Source organism: Pelobates fuscus, chromosome 2 (assembly GCF_036172605.1).
Source record: "Pelobates fuscus isolate aPelFus1 chromosome 2, aPelFus1.pri, whole genome shotgun sequence".
Lineage (NCBI taxonomy): Eukaryota > Metazoa > Chordata > Amphibia > Anura > Pelobatidae > Pelobates > Pelobates fuscus.
Window position 1 is genome coordinate 282094596 of NC_086318.1, and position 22374 is coordinate 282116969.

At 44.2% G+C, this 22374-nt stretch overlaps 1 protein-coding gene across 2 annotated transcripts in view; it reads right to left on the reverse strand.

The window, feature by feature from the left end:
* Positions 1 to 22374, reverse strand: part of SNX9 (sorting nexin 9) — a 456733-nt gene that overhangs the window by 36544 nt on the left and 397815 nt on the right. For both annotated transcript variants that reach the window (XM_063443408.1, XM_063443407.1), the window contains 2 exons: positions 15027 to 15104; positions 176 to 252 (listed from right to left, as the gene is read on the reverse strand). In XM_063443408.1, the coding sequence (XP_063299478.1) occupies positions 176 to 252; positions 15027 to 15104 (155 nt within the window). The remainder of the gene's footprint in view (positions 1 to 175; positions 253 to 15026; positions 15105 to 22374) is intronic.

Here is a 22374-nt window from a genome sequence, read left to right on the forward strand (position 1 = left end):
TATATATATATATATATATATATAAATATAATTATTACATGTGACATCACATACGTTAACACAAGTTATGTAGTTATGTCATAGCAATGTATTCTAGACCCTCAATGCAGACTTTGGCTAGTCAAAATAGATATGATCACTGATTTTTACTAGCCATGGATTGAAGTTGTCTTACCTGTTCTTCCACCATGGAGGCTATGTCTTCATAAGTCTTCCCCGCTTCTGTAATTGCACTGTTCAGTTCTGTTTCACCTAAAGAGAACAATAATAAAATTGCCTATGTAATATTACAGATTTTAAATAGAAAATAAAAATGTTAATCCACATATAAAATACATATTGTAGGCATCACCAAACTGTTTAATTTTGTCAACTATATTTATTCTACCCTAAATAGCATTTATGATATTAAATTCAATTTGGACGCTTACTTTCAATAGGCATATTTATGGATGATTACTTTCAATGGACATATTTAAATTGGAATTTTATGGCAAGACAGGAGGCTTCATATTTGCTTATCTTTCTTTACTGAAACTCCCAGCAGCAAAGAAACAGTTAACATTAGTGTAAAAAAATTCAACCAATCAGAATGCATAACAGTCATATACAATGCCATCAGACTCTTCCCAATTCCTCTTTGTTTGCTGCTTGCCTCCAAATTGACTCTATTCTGATTACATTGCCTTAATTAATTGAAATATATATTCAATTAAACCTTTTAGTGCTATTAATTGTTGTTACCATTTGCCCTTTTATCTAATACAGATATAGTTTCCCTATATTTAGAGGATTTTTTTTTAATACCTTAGGCCCTTGTTGGCATTTTCAATCTGAACAACTTTCTTTTTCATTTAAAAAAATATCTATTCCTTTAATAGACCTTTGCCGACCCTTCTGCGTGTGCCGCCTTCTGACGCGATCGGATTCAGTTTTTTTGTTGATGGCTCTTTTGCCCAACCCTCTGATTCCCGCCTTTTATACAGCAGCTTTAACGGAGATATCTGCACTCACAGCGTTCATTCACATCAACTCTTGTAAATTCTAAACCTACCTTAGTGCAGATTGCACACCTGTCATTACTTTATAAAAGTGTTTAATATATTTACTGCCTTCTAAGCAGTTGCACTTATACATTTTAATATTTAGAAGATTTTACTGTATTACTGAGATATTACTGTAGGTGAAAGTTTAGGATCCAGTGATCATCAGTCAGTGTGGTTTAATAAAGACACACCACACAAAAACAAAAGTTTTAGATTTTAGAAAAACAGACTTTTCTAAAATTAGAATATGTGTAAAGGAGTCATTATCAGCCTGGAGCAATTTAAATGGAGTCCAAGAGAAATGGGATTATTTAAAAGTTGCACTGCTGAAGGCAACAGAAAATTGCATTAGACTTGTCGGTAAAAGCAAAAAATTCAAGAAACCACTGTGGTACTCCGCAGATGTAGCCAAAATAGTGAAAAACAAAAAGTTAGCATTTAGTAATTCTAAAAAAAAAACAGAGTGATGAAGACAGAATGGTCTATAAGATTAGGCAGAAAGAGGCTAAGCAAGTTATACGAGCTTCCAAATCACACACAGAAGAGAAAATAGCAGTCAATAAAAAAAAAAAAGGGGGACAAAACATTATTTAGATACATAAATGAGAAAAGGAAAGTAAAACAAGGATTATTTCGATTAAAAACAAAAGAGGGAAGAGATGTAGAAGAGGATAAAGGTCTAGCTGACTGCCTCAATTAATATTTTTGTTCAGTATTTACAGATGAAAATGAAGGAAAGGGGCCTCCGTTAGGAAAAAGGACAAATGAGTCATTTGTTAAATGTGAGTTTACAGAGGAAGATGTTCTATTTAAACTGTCAAAAGTAAAGACAAATAAGTCGATGGGACCTGATGGAATACACCCAAAGTTATAAAAAGAGCTTAATGGTGTACTAGCAAAACCATTAACAGATTTTATTAACCAATCATTGTTAACAGGAGTAGTCCCAGAAGATTGGAAGTTAGCGAATGTTGTGCCCATTCACAAGAAAGGTAGTAGGGAGGAGTCGGGCAACTATAGGCCTGTAAGCCTTACTTCAGTAGTGGGGAAAGTAATGGAAACCATGTTAATGGATAGGATTGTTGAACATCTAAAAACACATGGATTTTAAGATCAGAGACAACATGGGTTTACTTCAGGGAGATCATGCCATACTATCGTATTGATTTTTTTGATAGGGTAACTAAAATAACAGATCAGGGCGGTGCAGTAGACATTGCATACCTAGATTTCAGTAAGGCTTTTGACACTGTTGCACATAGAAGGCTTATCAATAAACTGCAATCTTTAAGTTTGGATTCTAATATGGTTGAATGGGTAACAGAGGGTTGTAGTCAATGGAGTATATGGGCTTGTCACCGGTGGGGTACCTCAGGGATCTGCACTTGGACCCATTCTCTTTAATATTTTTATTAGTTATATTGCACAAGGTCTTGATAGTAAGTTATGTCTTTTTGCTCATGATACTAAGATATGTTCCAGGAGGGATAAGCCAAATGGCAAATGATTTAGGTAAACCCAAGGGCAGAGTGCAGAATATTTGATAGAGTCCTAACCTCAACATCTGACGAAAGGGATTTAGGGGTGATTATTTCTGATGACTTAAAGGTAAGGAAGACAATAGAGCAGTATGAAATGCTAGCAGAATGCTTGGTTTTATAGGGAGAGGTATTAGCAGTAGAAAGAGGGAAGTGCTCATGCCATTGTACAGAACACTGGTGAGACTTCATTTGGAGGATATTGATACTTTAGAGAGAGTTCAGAGAAGGGCTACTACACTGGTTCATGGATTGCAGGATAAAACTTACCAGGAAAGGTTAAAGGAGCTTAACATGTATAGCTTGGAGGAAAGACGAGACGGGGGTTATGATAGAAACATTTAAATACATAAAGGGAATCAACACAGTAAAGGAGGAGACTATATTTAAAAGAAGAAAAACTACAACAACAAGAGGACATAGTCCTAAATTAGAGGGGCAAAAGTTTAAAAATAATATCAGGAAGAATTACTTTACTGAGAGGGTAGTGGATGCATGGAATAGCCACAGTAAAGGAGTTTAAAGCGGCACTGTCATGCCGAACTCACCTTTCCTCAATCTCTTCCTCTTCTCCCCCTCTCTCAGGATCTGTTCTTCTTTTCTTCCTGTCTTCTTTAGTTTTCTTTAAAATCACAAGACAAAGTAGGGACTCTATGCCTTATGGAGGCTTCCTCCGTTTGACCAGCTTTGATCAGCGGAGGAGGAAAGTGTGCTTCATTTCCGCTGGTCAGAGCAATTTTCCCATAATTCTTACCTTTCCTCTGTGATCTCGCGATGCTTCCTGTCATTTTAGCCAAAACTACCGAATTGCGTTCTAACTGAATGAGAACAGTATGTTCGTTTGTTTTAGAACGCAATTCGGCACTTTGTTCGTGTCGGAATTTCATTTGAATGAATGAAACTCCGATCAGATCCGTGCCGCATCTTGAAGCCGCTAAGAAGATAACTCCCTAATTCCCACGGTATTAGGGAGTTATCTACTAAAAGGCTGAAAGACCTAAATTGGTCTTTCAGCCACATTTACTAAGTACAGATTACTTATTATTAGTAAATGCTGCCCCTACTCGCTATACCGTGAGTAGGGGCATGTCTAGTAAACAGTGAGCAGCCTGTGGCTGCTCACTGTAAAAAAAAAACAAAAAAACCTATTGGCCCCCACCCCTAAACAACGGGTGGGGGCCCTAAAGTAAAATAAGGCGGGAGACCTATTGTCCCCCCCCCCGGCCCTCACCCCTGAGCGTTGGGTGGGGGTTATAAAGATAAAGAGGGGGGAACTTCTGTCCACCCCCCGGACCCCACCCCTGCGCGGTGGGTGGGGGCCATAAATTACAATGGGGGTGGGTACCTACTGTCCTCCCGCCCACCCGACCCCCACTCCTGCGCAGTGGGTGGGGGCCATAGTGATAATGAGGGGGGGGCTGCTGTTCTCCCCCTCTCCGTCCCCACCCCTGGGCGGCGGGTGGGGGCCATAATGATAATGAGGGGGGGGGGGACCTACTGTCCTCCCCCCCTACCCGGCCCCCACCCCTGGGCGGTGGGTGGGGACCATAATGATAATGAGGGGGGGGGGGGGAATTTCAAGCCATCCAATCAGAGTGCTCTGTGTCATTTTACACAGCGTGGGAAAATTCCAAAGAACTTTTCCACGCTGTGTAAAATGACACAGAGCACTGTGATTGGATGGATTTCAAGCCATCCAATCACAGTGCTCTGTGTCATTTTACACAGCGTGGGAAAGTTCTTTGGAATTTTCCCACGCTGTGTAAAATGACAAAGAGCACTCTGATTGACTTAAACCCACCAATCAGAGTGTTCTTAGCCTAATTGCAGGGCGGGGCAAGGCTTTATAAGCCTTCCCCCGCCCTGCAAAGCTCAGTCTGCGCGGAGCCCACAGGCTGCTCACTGTTAGTAGACATGCCCCTACTCGCGGTATAGCGAGTAGGGGCATTCGGGAGATTTTATTCTCCTTTATGCTAATATGGGGGTTATATTGACCCCCATAGAGTGAGGGGGACATGGGGGGTTTAGGAAGTTTCGGGGAGCACTGCTCCCTGCCGCTTCTATCTTTACATATTACAAGGAGGGAGCTGCGAGCCGGTAGCTCTCTCCTTGTAATAAACTGAACGAACAAACGAACACTGATACTCAGTGTTAGTTTGTTCGTCTGATTTTTCTATTCATTCATTAATCTGTCTGATGAATGAATAACTAGATGAAATTCTCGTTCGCATGTTCAAGTGTTTCACTGGGCATGTGCGGGAATCTCACAGGCTATCTAGTGTCGGCAGAATACGTGTCCCACAGGGACCTTATCTACCCACACAAAGATTGCGGCGCCCTGAATAAAGATCGGGGCAGAACATAAAGAATAATAAATAGGTAATATGGGGGGCTTAGGGACATTTGGGGGTGACTAAGGGGTCAACTGGATGTAGTGGAGGCGGGAGGGGGGTTAAAAAACCAAACTGGATTTGGCCATGACAGTGCCGCTTTAAGCATGCATGGGATATGCATAAGGCTATCCTAACTATAAGATAAGGCCAGGGAATAATTAAAGTATAAAAGAAATTGGGCAGACTAGATGGGCCAAATGGTTCTTATCTGCCGTCACATTCTACGTTTCTATAATTCTATTTCTCACTATTTAAATTACTGGTATCAGCTATCTGACCTTGTAAGAAACAATATGTCTGACCACCAAGACCCTGCCATTTCTGCTGAATTAAGGGCATGGCTTTTCTCCACTCTTGCGGAGTCCATACCCAAGGCATTAGCTGCCTTTCATGAGCAAGCCTCTCTTAAAGCTCACCCCCCCTGAACACAAACCCTCTGATTCGGAGGAATCCCACCTTTTAGATCGGGAGGGTGTACAGCGCAAATGACCCTGGAAAGGGGATAGCGCAACTACAGGAAAGGGCAAAGACCCTGCAAAATCATTAAAAAAGACCCTCTAGAGGGTTCTATTTCTAGACTGACTGGTCAGATGGATGATTACGGTGCCAACTACTATCATCAGAGTTGGTTAAAGAGACCTTTATCACTACACGACCCAATGATTCAGGCTCAAGTAATGCTAAAACTAAAGAGCCTTCTTCAGACATCCTCCTGGATGCTTCTGGCCTTCCACTTTTTGATCCAAAAATAATACGGCATCCACGGTCTGCCGTATTGGCTCCTCCAGACCACATTGTCAGTTTATGTAATCTATGGCTACGGCAGCCCTTAGAAGAGGAAATTAGAAATAAATTACGGGCTGTCCCTATGCTGGTCACGTTTTTAACAAAATCTGGCAAAGACCCTTGTAATGGCACTGAACAAAGGTTGAAAGCAACCCAAGACAAGCTTTTAGATATCTCAGGCCCCATAATCCAAATGTTTATTCTTGCCGATGAGGCACTCACTAGTGGTGAGTTTGATCCGCACACTGTGCGGGAATGGGTTCAGAGAGCAATGCCAATGTGGCGGAACCAGCCCCGCCACTTGTGCCTGGAGAGGACCGCTTGCCAGCCTCTTGCCATGCGACTATGGCCCGGGGATGTATTGCCCTTCTAGGAACTGATTTGGGCATGTTGTATTGTATTATACTGCTACTGGCCCTTTAAGAACCATCTGGGTTTGGAGTTACTGGGTGGTCACCATTTCATGTATCAGAGGCACATGGTGAGAACAATGGATGAAGCACATGGTAAGAACAATGGATGGCGGCCATTTTAACTCACCGACACTGTTGTGACTTTTCTACACGTGTCATCTCGCCGGTATTTGGTGCACAAAGACATCGTGCAGTAGTTTTAAACTATACAACAGGGGACACATTATACAGTAATTATTTTTCATATAGCCTGTATATGTTCTGCGGAATCTGCATTAAACTGTATCTTCCAGACTACAAAACGGATCTGGGTGAATTTTGGGTTCACCCAGATGCCCCGGTTCCGAGGATATACGTCTTGATGTTTTTTTTTGCATGTTTTGGGGTCCCTGTGATATGTTTTATAAAACTGTATTTCTCTGCCTGTGATAATTATATTACCCATTGTGTTCAGTAATCATATCACAGGCAGAGGGGAGGATTTTGTGTGGGAGTGTCTGTGTGTATTGTATGGATTCATTGGTTGTATTTCAAAACCCTGTGGGCAGTACTATGTTTGTGGATTGTGAATAAAAGAGGCTGTATGTGCCATTACAGTCAGTTCTGCTTGACCTCAAAACGAAGTATTGTCTCGTTATTGGGGGAATTGGATTGTATGCTGATTGCCAGGAGTGTGAGCTGATTGTATGCTTTTCCTGTTCAGCTGTTTACAGCATTCATATGCTTGAGAGCATTTGTATGCTTATCCGGTTCGGTGGTTGTGGTGTCTGCTGCAGTGCTTGGAGTCCTCAGGAAGCGCTAAGAGCATCCTTCAGCGGAGGTACCCAGTGGGGGTGCCCATCGATCCGTTACAGCCAATGTGGCTATTTCAAACGAAAGACGGCACTCCGGGTATGAGAAGGGTTTAACGCAGCCAACGCTGTTCTTTTTTTCCCGAATACTAAGTCAGCTCCTAAGTAAGTGCCAAACAGGAATCATACGAATTATCCCCCCAAGCACGAGACGAGGCTCTGTGTTGAAAGTCAAGCAGGATCTGTTTAATGATGGCCACATGTCAGACTTTTATGCAGGTCTTCCAGCAAGGGACACTTCCATAGGAACCTTGTGGAAGACCAAGACATTTTTACAGTGACCAATCATATGCATTTACAGTATACACACACTCCTACACAAACAGTGCAACTCCTCCTCTCTATCCTGGAGATAATTGGGTTAAGAGCCATGAAGTAACTCAATTATCTCCAGGTATAGAGAATATCACCCATTTTACAATACCAGAAAAACATAAAAAATACATGTCTTATTTTACCGAATGGAACCCCCACGTTCGACATATCCCCAGATAGCTTGGATCTGAGTGCTCAATATAACCGAACAGCGCTCAGTTCCCATTGTGAAGGAATTCCCAGCACCGTTCAGCTATTTACACTCCCTGCTATCTATCTACTTCCCTTTTCTATTCGTTTTATTTTAGGCCCATTCGTTAAAAAAATTGTATCGAATGGAGACCACCCTGGGATTAATTAGAATGTGGAACACTGTGTAGCAATACGAAAACCGCAGACTAATTGAATGCTCCTAGGTGGCCGCCATTTTGTGCATACGAACGCACGTGGTGAGAACAATGGACGGCCACCATCTTGTCTCCCGAACGCGGCCAGCGGGACATGGTCATCAAGTGCCTGGAACTGTTTTCGGCAACACACTCGCACGAACCCCAGTCACTATGGAAGTCCCCTGCGTTCAATTTTCTGGCACTGTAGACGAACGGCGTTCAGGAGTTTGAGACAGACGAACGACAGGAGCATTCTACATGAACCATCTCTATTTCACCTATTGCGGTTTTCGTATGAGTCCACACAAACGGAGACCGGCTCAAAATCCTCTGGAACGATTTCTCAGATTCACCCTCGTAGCAGTGCAGTCAACTTTCCACAAGGTGCCATTCTAAAACTATCGAACGGATTTGGCTGACATTTTAATATGTTTCTCCCACAGAGATCAAGTACCCAGGGATTTGTGGGGTTTTCATGTATTTTTGGGGTACTTCCAAAAAAATTGAAAATGTAAACTTTTTCTGGCCAGCAGATAATTGAGTTTAGTATGTTTACAAAACTCAATTATCTCGCTGGCTCAGAGGAGGAGTTATATGTTGTATAAATTGAATGCCTGTTTTGCCATTAAACCAGTCTTTGGCTCATGTGTGGGTTATTATGCGACACCAGCGATATTGGAACCTTTGGACTACTGGCGATATTATTTCAGGGAATAAGGGAACATCAGACGGTAATAACTACTCTGATCGTCACACCCATACATACAGTCAAATCATCATGGAGCTGAAAGTGTGTTCATTGTGCGTTCGGGAGAAAGCATAAGCTCCATGGGTTTAGCGATCTGAGACATTTCAGTTCAGTTCGTGGATTGTCAATATACCCAGATGGGCGTTGTGCCCATCTGCAACCATGTGTTCCCGATCTTGATTTTTTTGGTATTTGACTTTGTTCTGACTTCCTTGACTTTTGGCTTTTCTCATCGCTGTGTGTGATTCTCTATCCTTTACCTCGGCAAGTATTCTAACTATTCTTGGATACGTTGAGTCCGGCCATTCTAAGGTCCGGTTAGACGTTATCCTTAGTCCTAGGTGTGATACAGTTCTATGTGCAGGATCAATTAGTAATCCTGGCAGCTATGCAGGGTCTTTCGCTCCCAATCCCATTGTTTTTCTAGGAGAGCTGGTCGCTATAGGGGCCGAGCCACCAGCAGAGCAGCATTCTCAGGCTGCAGGCCTCGCCCCACAGACTATTGGGCTTAAGGACCCACTCAACCCCATCATTTGCAATTCTTAAATAAATGAGGATCTATTCATGGACGTGGCTCTGCCTTCCTATGCAGACGCACTGCTTCAGGTAATAAACCTTTCTGATTTAAACGTACCAATTGCAGGTCGATTACACATTTTTTCCAACAGTAGAAACTACTTTCTCAGGATCACATGGATCATTCATACAGTCAAGGTTTTCAAGATAGACTTCCTCACTCACCCCATACAATACACCTCTCCGACACCTCTATGGATGTCAGAGGCAGATGAACTAACTTTAAATTCACAGTTAAGCAAACTCAGGGAGAAAGGGGCGATTGAACAATCGCCTTTCCATTGTACCTTCCTCAGCAACATATTTCTTGTACGAAAAAAGACTGGAGACCACCGGCCAATTATCAACCTAAAAAATTTGCATCAATATGTCAGATACCATCACTTCAAGATGGAAGGCATCCATCTTCTCAGGGACCTACTTTGCGTGGTAGACTGGTTCTCCAGATTCGATCTCAAAGATGTATACCTAATAGTCCCTGTTGCCCCAAGCCATCGTGCTTTTCTTCAGTTCCTATGGCACACACTTTGGCTGTTCACCTGCCTTCCTTTTGGCCTTTGCTCCGCCTCTTGGTGTTTCACCAAATTGATGAAACCGGTCATGGCACTACTCCCTTCCCAAGGAGTTTGTTCCATCATATATTTGAATGATATCCTAATCATGGCTCAAAACCCACATCTACTCTGCACTCACACGCACATGACCTCTGCTTTACTTCAAAACCTTTATTTTGTCATAAATCTCGAGAAATCAGATCTGGAACCTTATCAGGCAATCCAGTTTCTGGGGTTGCAAATAGATTCTGTACAGGCAATTCTACAACTGCCTTGCCCCAAAATAAAAAATATAAAAAAAGGACATTTGGCGATTCCACTACAGAGCAATGCAAGAATTGAAAACCTTCTACTTGCACCGCTTCACTTCTTACGACCAATTCATTTCTCTGACGGACAAGGTCCGTATCGAACTCCACTGGTGGTTACGCAATATGGAAGCATGGAAATGGGAGAGCGAACCTTGGATCGCAACTGGATTTCATCCTGAAATCCGGTGCCAGCCTCTTGGGCAGGGGCGCAACTTGTGCTGAATTTTTGACCGGGGGACTCTGGTCTCCTTCGGAGCAGGTGCTCCATATTAATTGTTTCGAGCTCATCGCAGGATCCCTTGCGATCCGCAATTTTGCGAAAGACGTGCTAAATTGTTCCCTAGTGCTAAGGATGGACAACATCTCAGTGGAACGTTATGTGAACCGGCTCCGGGGTTCCAGGTCCTAACTACTTTCCAACCTCACGAAAGACCTGTATCAGTTCTGTCTAGACATGAATATGTCCATTCGAGCGGAATACCTCCCAGGGCCTGACAGTCTAGTCACAGACTGGTTTTCCCGTCATTGGAGAGATGCCAGCAATTGGCAACTAGACCCTTTCCTGTTCTACCACATTCACCTCCTGCAGGGGCCCCTCACATTGTCTTTTCACGTCACACCTGAATCGTCAGACCGACTCCTTCTTCCGCTGTCTTCTAGATCCCCTATCCTCAGCAGTACATGTGCTTCTGCAATCATGGCCAACAAAGGGATCCTATGCGTTCCCTCCCTTTTCCGTGATTCAGCGGACCCTTCACCGGGTGAAAGCCCAAGGAGTTCAGATCCGCATAGCGGATTTGGGTCAGCTGGTGTCTGGAAAGAGATCTTGATCCCGTTTCAGCACCTCTGTTTGGTCAAGTCAAATCCTTTCAATGTATTTCGATCCACCATGTCTGCAGCTCATGATACTATTGGAAACACAACAATAGGGAAGCATCCTTCCATTTGTTGGCAGGACCCCCTACCCTCAGATATTCCAGGTTTTCAAGTTTTTCCTTTTTGGAAGCCTGGCCTTCTAACAAAACCTTATGACTTTGCCAACTTTCTGCTAAATTGGGCCTTCTTTTGTGTCTATTGTCCTTCCAGAGAGTTCGATGTTCAATCTTTCGACTCTCATCCTGTAGCTTTCACGCCAGACAGTGTCAGATTTACTATTACCAGACGTACTAAGACTAATGCTTCATCGTTTTTTTTACCCATATTTTCCAGACAGGCCGTCCCTCTGCTATGCTCGTAGCACTCGTTCCTACATTGAGAGCATGTCAACTCTACCTACCCCTTCAGGGCCTTTTCTTATCTCTTATGTGAAACCTCACAAACCAGTCTCTTCTCCCATGATTGCAAACTGGATAAGATGGTTGCTCACTCAAGCAGGAATTTACCAATCCTTCGGTGCTCATTCAATCAGAGGTGCAGCCGCATCTTCTGCCTTTAGTGCAGGGAGTTTCCTGTTGGATATTTATTTCAAACCTACACCACATGCTGCTTTTTCTATTATTAAAGAGCGTTAAAACAGCAAATATGAAGCCTCCTGTCTTGCTATAAAATTAGGGATTATTCTAGCTAACAGTGACTGAATAATCTACATTTTATTACAGACAGGAGGCAAATATTTTCCCTCCCTTATGATACTTTCTCCCTCCCTTCAAGGTAAGTCTCAGACTCTAATATTTATTTGTTTACTCCAGAATACAAGGTTAGTTGTATACCAGTTGTGGTTATATCATACGCTATTGCCTTACTGTGTGGACTATAGCTCAGTTGTTAGTTTGTTTAATACAACTCTGATTTAAATTCAAGTTTTCTTAAAATTACTTGTTAGTATTTAATTTCTTTTCCCAAGAGACCATACTTTCAAGTCTCTCTCTCTTGTTCTCCTAGTGTGACGTTTTCACATTGACTCTGCAGGGAGTTTCTAAGCTTGTTTACCTGGTTGACTTCATGAGGATCTACTGTTCTACTGAGGATCAACTAGGTTTATTGATAGTTGATAGTTTCATATACAAGGTTGATGCTACTACAGTTCGGCGACATCAAGAAAGAGTAAATGGGAGGAGTCTGATTGCACTGTATATTACTGTTATGCATTCTGATTGGTTGATTTTTTTTTACACTAATGTCAACTGTTTCTTCGCTGCTGGGAGTTTCAGTAAAGAAAGATAAGCAAATATTCGCCTCCTGTCTTACAATACAATTTAGATTATTAAGTCACTGTAAACTAGAATAATGCATAATTATTGAATTGTTTATATATTTACACTGAGAATATTGTGCAGAAATTGTTTATTTTTACACCATCACTGTAAAAAGAAAATTGTTGTTTTAGTTAGATTTATTTTAGTTAGTTATTTTAAAGGAACACTAAATAAAAGAAACAACTATAGTAGATATCCTACCAAACATAACATGCATGAATTCTTTTTGCATGTTTTTTTTTTTTGTCAAAATAAGAAATCGAAATTGCAATTGCTATAGATTTAGTATCAGCAAGCCCTCCCCTTCTTCTCTAGGAAAAAAACAAAGGTTTATGATCAAGAAGATCTCTGGACCAGCTGCAGGCACTAATCATAGACTTCTTAATAAGTTGTATTATAGCTCACTGGGAAATCTCTTCAAGACAGGTGCTCTGAGCGAGCAACTACCTTTGAGTTTAGCTCTACGAACCGTAACAACCAGAAAAAAAACATTTTTCTGCTGCTTTACAGGGTTTATTTACAGGTGATGCTTGAAAAATTAAAATATCGTTAAAAGGTTAATTTATTTCAGTAATGCAATATAAAAGGGGAAACTAATATATGAGATAGACACATTAAATGCACAGCAATATAGTTCAAGCTGTGATTTGTCATAAGTGCGATGATTATGGCTTACAGCTCATGAAAACCCCAAATCTACAATCTCACTAAATTAGAATATTACATGCAATCAATAAAACAAGGAGTGTACATAGAACAATATCGGACCTCTGAAAAGTATAAGCATGCATATGGACTCAGTACTTGGTTTGGGCCCCTTTTGCAGCAATTACTGCCTCAATGCGGCATGGCATGGAAGCTATCAGCCTGTGGCACTGCTGAGGTGTTATGGAAGACCAGGATGCTTCAATAGCGGCCTTCAGCTCTTCTGCATTGTTCGGTTTCATGTCTCTCATCTTTCTCTTGGCAATGCCCCATAGATTCTCTATGGGGTTCAGGTCAGGCGAGTTTGCTGGCCAATCAAGCACAGTAATCCCACGGTTATTGAACTAGGCTTTGGTGCTTTTGGCAGTGTGGGCAATTTTTTGCTGGAAAATGAAGTAAGCATCCCCATAAAGCTCGTCTGCGGAAGGAAGCATGAAGTGCTCCAAAATCTCCTGGTAGAGGGCTGCGTTGACCTTGGACTTAATGAAGCACAGTGGACCAACACCAGCAGATGACATGGCTCCCCAAATCAACACAGACTGTGGAAACTTCACACTGGACTTCAAGCATCTTGCAGTGTGTGCCTCTCCATTCTTCCTCCAGACTCTGGGTCCTTGGTTTCCAAATAAGATGCAAAAGTTGCTCTCATCAGATAAGAGGACTTTGGACCACTGAGCAACAGACCAGGTCGGTTTCTCTTTAGCCCAGGTAAGACGCTTTTGACGTTGTTTGTTGTTCAGGAGCAGCTTGACAAGAGGAATACAACATCTGAAGCCCATGTCCAGGATCCGTCTGTGTGTGGAGGCTCATGATGCACTGACTCAGTCCACTTCATGTGAAAGTCCCCAACACTTTTGTTTGCCTTTTCCTGACAATCCTCTCCAAGCTGCGGTCATCCCTGCTGCTTGTGCACCTTTTTCTTCCACACTTTTCCCTTCCACATAACTTTCTATTTATGTGCTTTGATACAGCACTTTGGGAATATCCAACTTCCTTCGCAATTACCTTTTGAGGCTTTCCCTCCTTATGGAGGGTGTCAATGATGGTTTCTGCACAACTGTCAGGTCAGCAGTCTTCCCCATGATTGTGATTCCTACTGAACCAGACTGAGAGACAATTTAAAGGTTCAGCAACCCTTTGCAGGTGTTATGGCTTACTTAGCTGATTATAGTGGGACACTGTGAGCCTAGAATATTGCACCTTTTCACAATATTCTAATTTACGGAGATTGTGGATTTGGGGTTTTCATGAGCTGTACGCCATAATCATCGCACTTATGACAAATCACGGCTTGAACTATCATGCTTTGCATGTAATGCGTCTATCTCATATATTAGTTTTCCCTTTTACGTTGCATTACTGAAATAAATGAACTTTTACACCATATTTCAATTTTTCGAGTATCACCTGTATAAAAGTACCGAATTCTATCTTCATACAATAAGCACTTCTTCAAGCTGAAATTATTTTCATGTTTGGGGTATTCCTTACAGCTATGCCCTATTTTTTGTTGTTGTTGTTTTTTTTAAAGTAAGTTAAAAGCAGTCCGTGATTTCAGCTTCAAATTGTCTCTTCTTCCAAAGTCGATCAACACAATTTCTGTATCTTGATGATCAAGCTATAGGAATCAAATGCTTTTAAAAAAAATAGCCACCATAGTGCATGCATTCCACCAATTAAATCACACTATGACTTACATCAGTACACTATGTTACAGTGATGACATTAGAAGGGTTCATAGAAGGGTGTAATTCCTGGCTTTCTGATTGTCAGGGCTGCAAGGCAGAATTACAAGTTCTGCTTCAAAGCCCTGAATGGTGAAATGGGAACATGATTATAAGATGGAGTGGTAAAGGTACCTAGAGCATTTAGTAGAGCTAGTTAACACAAACTAATGGGTATTTAGTGAGTATAAAACAGAACCTTTTATAGATCTTAACATATTCTTATCCTTTGAAATATATAAAGTGACAATGACCGAGAAGAAACAGTTGATACTAAAAAGCTTTAATTAATCAATGAGTAACAGTCACTACTGCATGTGCAAAAAAAAAAAAACTATACATGGTTTATACTGTTTTCATCTAGAGCCATCTACTGGCAAGTTAGTAATACAGAGTTTAAAATGTACAGTTCTGGTGCCAACATTGCATGTTTTATTTTTTATCTATGTATTTATTTCTTAATTGATTAATATTATTCATACCTTGATAACCACTGCTGCTGAATACTTGGGATAAATTTTGCAAAGCTTTTCCAATCTTCTGATATTCCTTTGGTAACGCTTTGGAAGACAACAACACTGTTAGCACTTCACAAGATACGAAAACAGCAATTTAAATCCCTCTCCAGATATTTCAAAGAGTAATGAGGTCTTGTAATTAGAGTTGAGCAAACCCGGACTGTAAAGTTCGGGTTCGTACCGAACATTAAGTTTTTTGGACCCCGGACCCGAACACGGACATATCATTGTATGTTCAGGTTGGAGTTCGGTGTTCGGCGATTTAATGGCGCGTTTTGAAAGGCTGCAGGGCAGCCATTCAACAAGCTTTTGACTCGTGTGCCCTTAGAAGCCATCACAGCCATGCCTACTAATGGCATGGCTGTGATTGGCTAGTGCAGCATGTGACCCAGCCTCTATATATAAGCTGGAGTCACGTAGCACAGCACGCACATGAGCTCTTATTAGTGTAGGGAGAGGATGCTGCCGCTTTCAGGGACAGATTAGGAAAGAATTCTGCAAACTAGTACATTAGTGGGGTGCACTTCATATCTGAGAGTCAAATAGAAGCGACAAATACTGCGGTTACATCAGAGTTTTAAAAAGTCAAATTTATTTGTGCTAAATAGTACATTAGTGGGGTGCACTTCATATCTGAGAGTCAAATAGAAGCGTCAAATAGTGCGGTTACAGCATAATTGTAAACATTCTTATTTTCTGGTGCTAATCTACTAAATAGTAAATTTGGGGTGTGTGCCCTTCATATCTGAGAGTCAAATAGAAGCGTCAAATACTGCGGTTACAGCGCAGTTGTAAAAAATTCTAATTGTTTTGGTGCTAAACTGCTAAATAGTAAATTTGGGCCCTGCACTTCATATCTGAGAGTCGAATAGAAGCGTCAAATACTGTGGTTACATCGCACTTTAAAAAATTCTAATTTGTTTTAGTGCTAAATAGTACATTTGCGGCCTGCGGTGCATTTCTTGCAGTCCAACAAACAAAAAAAAAGTTAAAAACATTGTTGACTATTGGCGTTTACATTGTCACCTGACATAAAACATCTGTTAGTTTGGTGGGTGAACACAAAGAATGAGAAGAGCATCAAATAAGGGACGTGGCCCTGGTCGTGGTGCTGCTGGTGTTTGTGGCAAACCTAGCCACTTTAGGTCATATTGCAGAACATTTAAAGGTTGTCTGAAATAGCTGTGTTAACCTGGTGTAAAAATGTATTCGTGGGTTTTAGAATAGAGAGCATGCATAGGCTAACGGCCGTGAATAAAATTGTCAGTTAACTCCTGGAGCCGTGAATAAAATTGTCAGTTGACTCCTGGAGCCGTGAATAAAATTGTCAGTTGACTCCCTGAACTGTGTTTCGTCCGGTTACTGGGGGATTTGGGATATTGCCTTCTTTTCCAGCGCTTTACTTTGGATTACCTTCTATACCAGTGGAGATCTTGGGATTTATTATTGCAGCTCTGCTCCAATTGGTGGCAAGCGATGGGATCCAACCTTACAGCCGAAAAGCGGTGTTCGGGTAATTGAAACTGCCGAACGGGAAAGTGAATGGCAATTCGGATACAACAAAGAACTGAACACAGAGGTGAATGGAGACAGACTACACTGCATTGAAACGGCAGACGTTAAAGGAACTATTGGAAGCCAGGGGTAAGATAGCCAGCAATAAGCCAAAAGCTGTGCTGATTGCTGAATTGATGGAGGGAGACAGAGCTCGCAGTGTTACACCCCCACCAGCCATGGAAGAGACCCCTTCCAAACGGAAATGAGGACCAGGATGGAATTTTCACCCCAGCCAGTACCCCTGAAAATACTGACAGTACTGATGGCGGATGTGCAGGAGTATGTGATGGCACACGGACCGCAGGATGCTCCTCCCAGAGCAGAGTCTATTACTGCTTCAGTCGTCAGCCAGGTAAAGCCAAAGATCCCATACCATGCGTTTAAAATGTTCTGAGTATCTACAAGACTTTGAGAGGCTATGTGACTTGCATGATTTGGAACAGGCAGTGTGGGTACCGTTACTAGCAGGCAAACTATCAGGTCGGGCAGCCGAAGCCTATCGGGCTGTACCCAGGGAGAACAGTAAAGATTATGCCTGGGTAAAACAGGCTATACTAGACAGATATGCCATTACCCCAGAGGCATACCGGCGCAAGTTTCGAGGTTTGCGCAAACCAGAGAAAGACTCTCACGCAGAGTGGGCCCACAAACTGGACCAAGCCATCCAGGGGTGGATACAAGCCAGTCAAGCAACCACCATGGAGGAGTTACGGCAATTGCTGCTGTTAGAACAGTTTTTCAATGGCCTGTCCCTAGAGGCACAGGAATGGGTGAGAGATAGAAAACCTGTCACCCTAACAGAAGCTGCAAGACTAGCAGACCAGCACTATGACGCCAGGAGGCATCACGGTAATCTCAATCTAGGGTACCCTCGACCCATCGCTCAACCTCATACAGCTACCCCTACTGCACCCACAGCAACCCCATTCCGACCAACCCCGGGGGGGCACACTGTGGCGGAACCAACCTCGCCACTGAGAACTGGAGAAGCCTGGTTGCTTGCCTCCTGCCCAGTGATTATGGTCCCTGGGAGGTATTGCCCTTTAAGGGACTGAATTGGGGCTTATGGACTGCTACCATAATGTACTGACCCTTTAAGAACTACTTTTGGACATGTGGATTGATATAATACTGTCCCTAGCCCTTTAAATACTTTGGGGACAGATTGGTACTTTTGTATATGGCACTTCAGACGCTGTCGAAGCTGTCGAAGTTACCGAAGTGGCCGGTATCGGACAAAGGACCACGTGGCGGCGGCCATTTTAACTTCGAACACCGCCGACCCTTAACATTAACTCCACTTCGACACTTCGACCAAAGTCGAAGTACAGGCACACTTCGAATGGGACTTAGCCGTTTTTATGCCGGGAATTGACCGACCGCACAGCCCAAATCTATGGAACTGTTTTGGGCAAGAAAATGTGCTTGCGGTCGGTCATAAAAGGACTTCCATGTAACTTTTGATCCACTGGAGGGATTTGCCTGAATTTTGGAAGTGTTTATGTTTAAAGTATGCTGAGTCTGAATATGTGATTTGTATGTGAATGTGATGTATGGTTTTGAAGTTACAGATATTGTGTAAAAGTTATGTTTTAAACTGTATAATAAGTGGATTATCTCTCAGGCTAAGGGGAGGGGATGTGTGGGTTGTACCATATCTCGGATTGGTTATTTTATGCCTCCCCCAGGGTGTGGCCTGTATGTGTGAGATGGAAATAAAAGCCAGGCTGGATGAGCCAGTCGAGAGTTCCTGTTTTACCCTCAAAGTGATGTGTCGTCTCATTATTGGGGGGAAGGATTTATTGCATGCTGTTCCAGTTGACTGCTAGGAGTACAAGCCTATTCGTATGGTTCCTATTCAATGGTCTACAGCATTCATATGCTTGGGAGAATTTAAAAGGTTTCTCGGATTCGGTGATTGTGGTGTCTGCTAGAGTGCTTGGAGTCCTCAGGAAGCACTAGGAGCATCCATTAACGGAGGTACCAAGTTGGGGTGCCAGGCGATCCGTTACACACACTCTACCATCCAGATATAATGGCAGAGCCAGTTTGGCGCTGCAGCCTTTTGACTTCACTATTCATTACCGCCCAGGGAAGCAAAATGGTAACGCCAACGGGTTATCTAGACAGACTGACCTTGAGAAGTGATCTGTGAGTACTCCTCCGGACATCCCCAAGCCGATCCGTTGGGATCCGACTGTGTATGCCGGCTTGGTTCTGGGGGAGCATTGTGGCAAACCTAGCCACTTTAGGTCATATTGCAGAACATTTAAAGGTTGTCTGAAATAGCTGTGTTAACCTGGTGTAAAAATGTATTCGTGGGTTTTAGAATAGAGAGCATGCATAGGCTAACAGCCGTGAATAAAATTGTCAGTTAACTCCTGGAGCTGTGAATAAAATTGTCAGTTGACTCCTGGAGCCGTGAATAAAATTGTCAGTTGACTCCCTGAACTGTGTTTCGTCCGGTTACTGGGGGATTTGGGATATTGCCTTCTTTTCCAGCGCTTTACTTTGGATTACCTTCTATACCAGCGGAGATCTTGGGATTTAATATTGCATCTCCGCTACAGTGTTGGTGGAGCTCCTGTTGCAAGGAGAGGACGTGGTCTATCTGTGCCAGCTACACGCACAAGTGAAACACCTTCCTTCCATGTGAGAGTACGCGCAGAACCTTCAGCGTTATTTAGTAGGCCCGAATGCCGCTGTACGAATGGTGAGGCCAGAACAAGTACAGGCGATAGTAGATTGGATGGTTGACAGTGCCTCCAGTTCCTGCACATTGTCTCCCACCCGGTCCCTTCTGAAAGCTCAGAGTTGGTACCTGCAGACCATGGCCATCTGTCTTTCACCTCACCCCCTTGCAAATCACCCAAGCAGTCTGAGCCACAAGTCATGCAGCAGTCTCTTATGCTTTTTGATGACTCTGCTGACGGGGTTGCCGTGGGCTATCCACCTAGCCCTGCCCCAGAAGTGGAAGAGATTGAGTCCACTGATGCACAACCACTTATGTGTCAGGATGTAGACATGCAAGGTCCACCACAGCACGTCTCTGATGATGACGAAACACAGGTGCCAACTGCTGTGGCTTTCGGCAGTGCGCAGACCAGCAAGGAGGGCAGGGTTGAGGAGTGGGTGGAAGATTATGTGGAGGATGATGAGTTCCTAGACCCCACATGGAATGAAGGTCATGCGAGTGACGTGTCCAGTTTGGAGGAAGAGGCGGTGGTCGCACAGAGGCACCAGCACAGCATAAGAGGGAGCAGGGTGCAAAAGCAGAGCAGCCGCCCCCTAGACAGTACGCCCACCGCACCCAGGGACCGAGCACACCAAAGCCAGCTCCAAGGAGTTCCCTGGCGTGGCAGTTATTCAGACAATGTGCTGACGACAAGACACGAGTGGTTTGCACGCTGTGCAATCAGAGCCTGAAGCGAGGCATAAACATGCTAAACCTGAGCACAACCTGCATGACCAGGCATCTACATGCAAAGCACGAGCTGCAGTGGAGTAAGCACCTCAAAAACCAAGAAAGGTCTCAGGCTCCTCCTGCTTCCTCTTCTGCTGCTGTCTCGGCCTCTTCCTCCACCTCTGGAGTCAGAGTGGCACCTGCCAACCCGCAAACAGAGGATGTGGCAGCAACGCCACCACATCCGCCACTGTCCCAAAGCATCTCCACACTGTCCCATGGAAGCGTTCAGCTGTCCATCTGCCAAACACTGGAGAAAAAGTGGAAGTACCCCCCGCAATCCCTGGCCTTGAATGCCAGCATTTCAAAATTCCTGGCCTGGTCTGGTGGTGACAGACAGTTTTAAAAACCTGATGGCGGTGGCTGTCCCACAGTACATGGTTCCCAGCCGCCATTACTTTTCCAGACGAGCCATCCCTTCCTTGCACAACCAATTGGCAGACAAAATCAGGTGTGCACTGCGCAACGGCATCTGTGGCAAGGTCCCCATAACCACAGATACGTGGACCAGTAAGCACGGGCAGGGACGCTATATCTCCCTAACTGCACACTGGGCAAATGTAGAGGCAGATAGCAGTCTGGCGCATGTCCTTCCGCCACCGAGGATTGCAGGGCATTTCTCTTTGCCTCCTGTTGCTTCCTCCTCCTACTCCGCTTCCTCCTCCTCTACCACCACCTCATCCAGGCAGCTTAACACCTTCACCACCAACTTCAGCACAGCCAGGGGGAAACGACAGCAGGCTGTTTTAAAACTCATATGTTTGGGGGAAAATCCCACACTGCGCAGGAGATGTGGACGGGCATGGAACAACAGACCAATGAGTGGTTGTTGCCACTGAGCCTCAAGCCCGGCCTGGTGGTGTGGGATAATGGGCAAAATCTCGTAGCAGCTCTGGGCCAAGCCGGTTTGCCGCACATCCCTTGTCTGGTGCATGTGCTGAATTTGGTGGTGCAGAAATTCCTGAAAAACTACCCAGATATGCGCCCTTTCGGCGTTCTCACCCTGCTGCTGCTCGCTTGTCTGTGCTGCAGCGTAACTTCGGCCTTCCCGCTCACCGCCTCATTTGCGACGTGCCCACAAGGTGGAACTCCACCTTGCACATGTTGGAGAGACTGTGCGAGCAGCAGCAGGCGATAGTGGAGTTTCAGATGCAGCACGCACGGGTCAGTCGCTCTGCGGAACAGAATCACTTCACCACCAGTGAGTGGTCCTCCATTCGAGACCTGTGTACCATTTTGCACTGTTTTGAGTACTCCACCAACATGGCCAGTGCCGATGACGCCGTACTATTCCGCTTCTATTTCTCCTTGAAAAAACGCTTCGGGCAATGATGGAAGAGGATGTGGCACAGGAGGAAGAGGGGTCATTTCCACAGTTATCAAGCCAGTCATTCACAAGTGGCTTGGAGGGTGGGTTCCTGCACCAGCATAGGCCAGGTACAGAATTATCCAGCCACGGCACAGTTCTGGAGGATGAGGAGGAGGATGATGAGGAACGGTGTTCACAGCAGGGTGGCACCCAACGCAGCTCGTGGGCATCACTGGGGCGTGGCTGGGGGGATACGGAGGACACAGACGATACACCTCCCACAGAGGACAGCTTGTCCTTGCCTCTGGGCAGCCTGGCACACATGAGCGACTACATGCTGCAGTGCCTGCGCAACGACTGCCGAGTTGCCCACATTCTAACTTGTGCGGATTACTGGGTGGCCACCCTGCTGCATCAAGGACAACATGCCGTTCTTAATTTACTCACTGGAGCGTGATCGGAAGATGCGCGACTACAAGCGCACACGCTGGCAGACGCGCTGCTGAGGGCATTCCCAACTGACACGGGGGCTCAGTGGAAGCACAAGGCGAAGGCAAAGGAGGAGGAAGAGGTCGCCAAGCAGCTGGGGCACTGCCAGCACCTCAGAAGGCAGGCTTAGCATGGCCGAAATGTGGAAAAGCTTTGTTAGCACGCCACAACAACCAGCACCACCATCTGATATGGGAACGTCTTAGCAGGAGGCAGCATGGTGGAACAGTACGTATGCACACGCCTACACGTACTGACTGATGGGTCTCCAAATTGGGCACATGGCCTGAGCTTGCCCTTTATGCGTTGGAGGTGCTGGCCTGCCCTGCAGCCAGTGTATTGTCTGAACGTGTGTTTAGCACGGCAGGGGGCGTTATCACAGACAAGCGCAGCCGCCTGTCCACAGCCAACTTGGACAAGCTCACGTTTATTAAAATGAACCAGGCATGGATCCCACCAGACTAGTCTGTACCTTGTGCATAATAGACATTTAT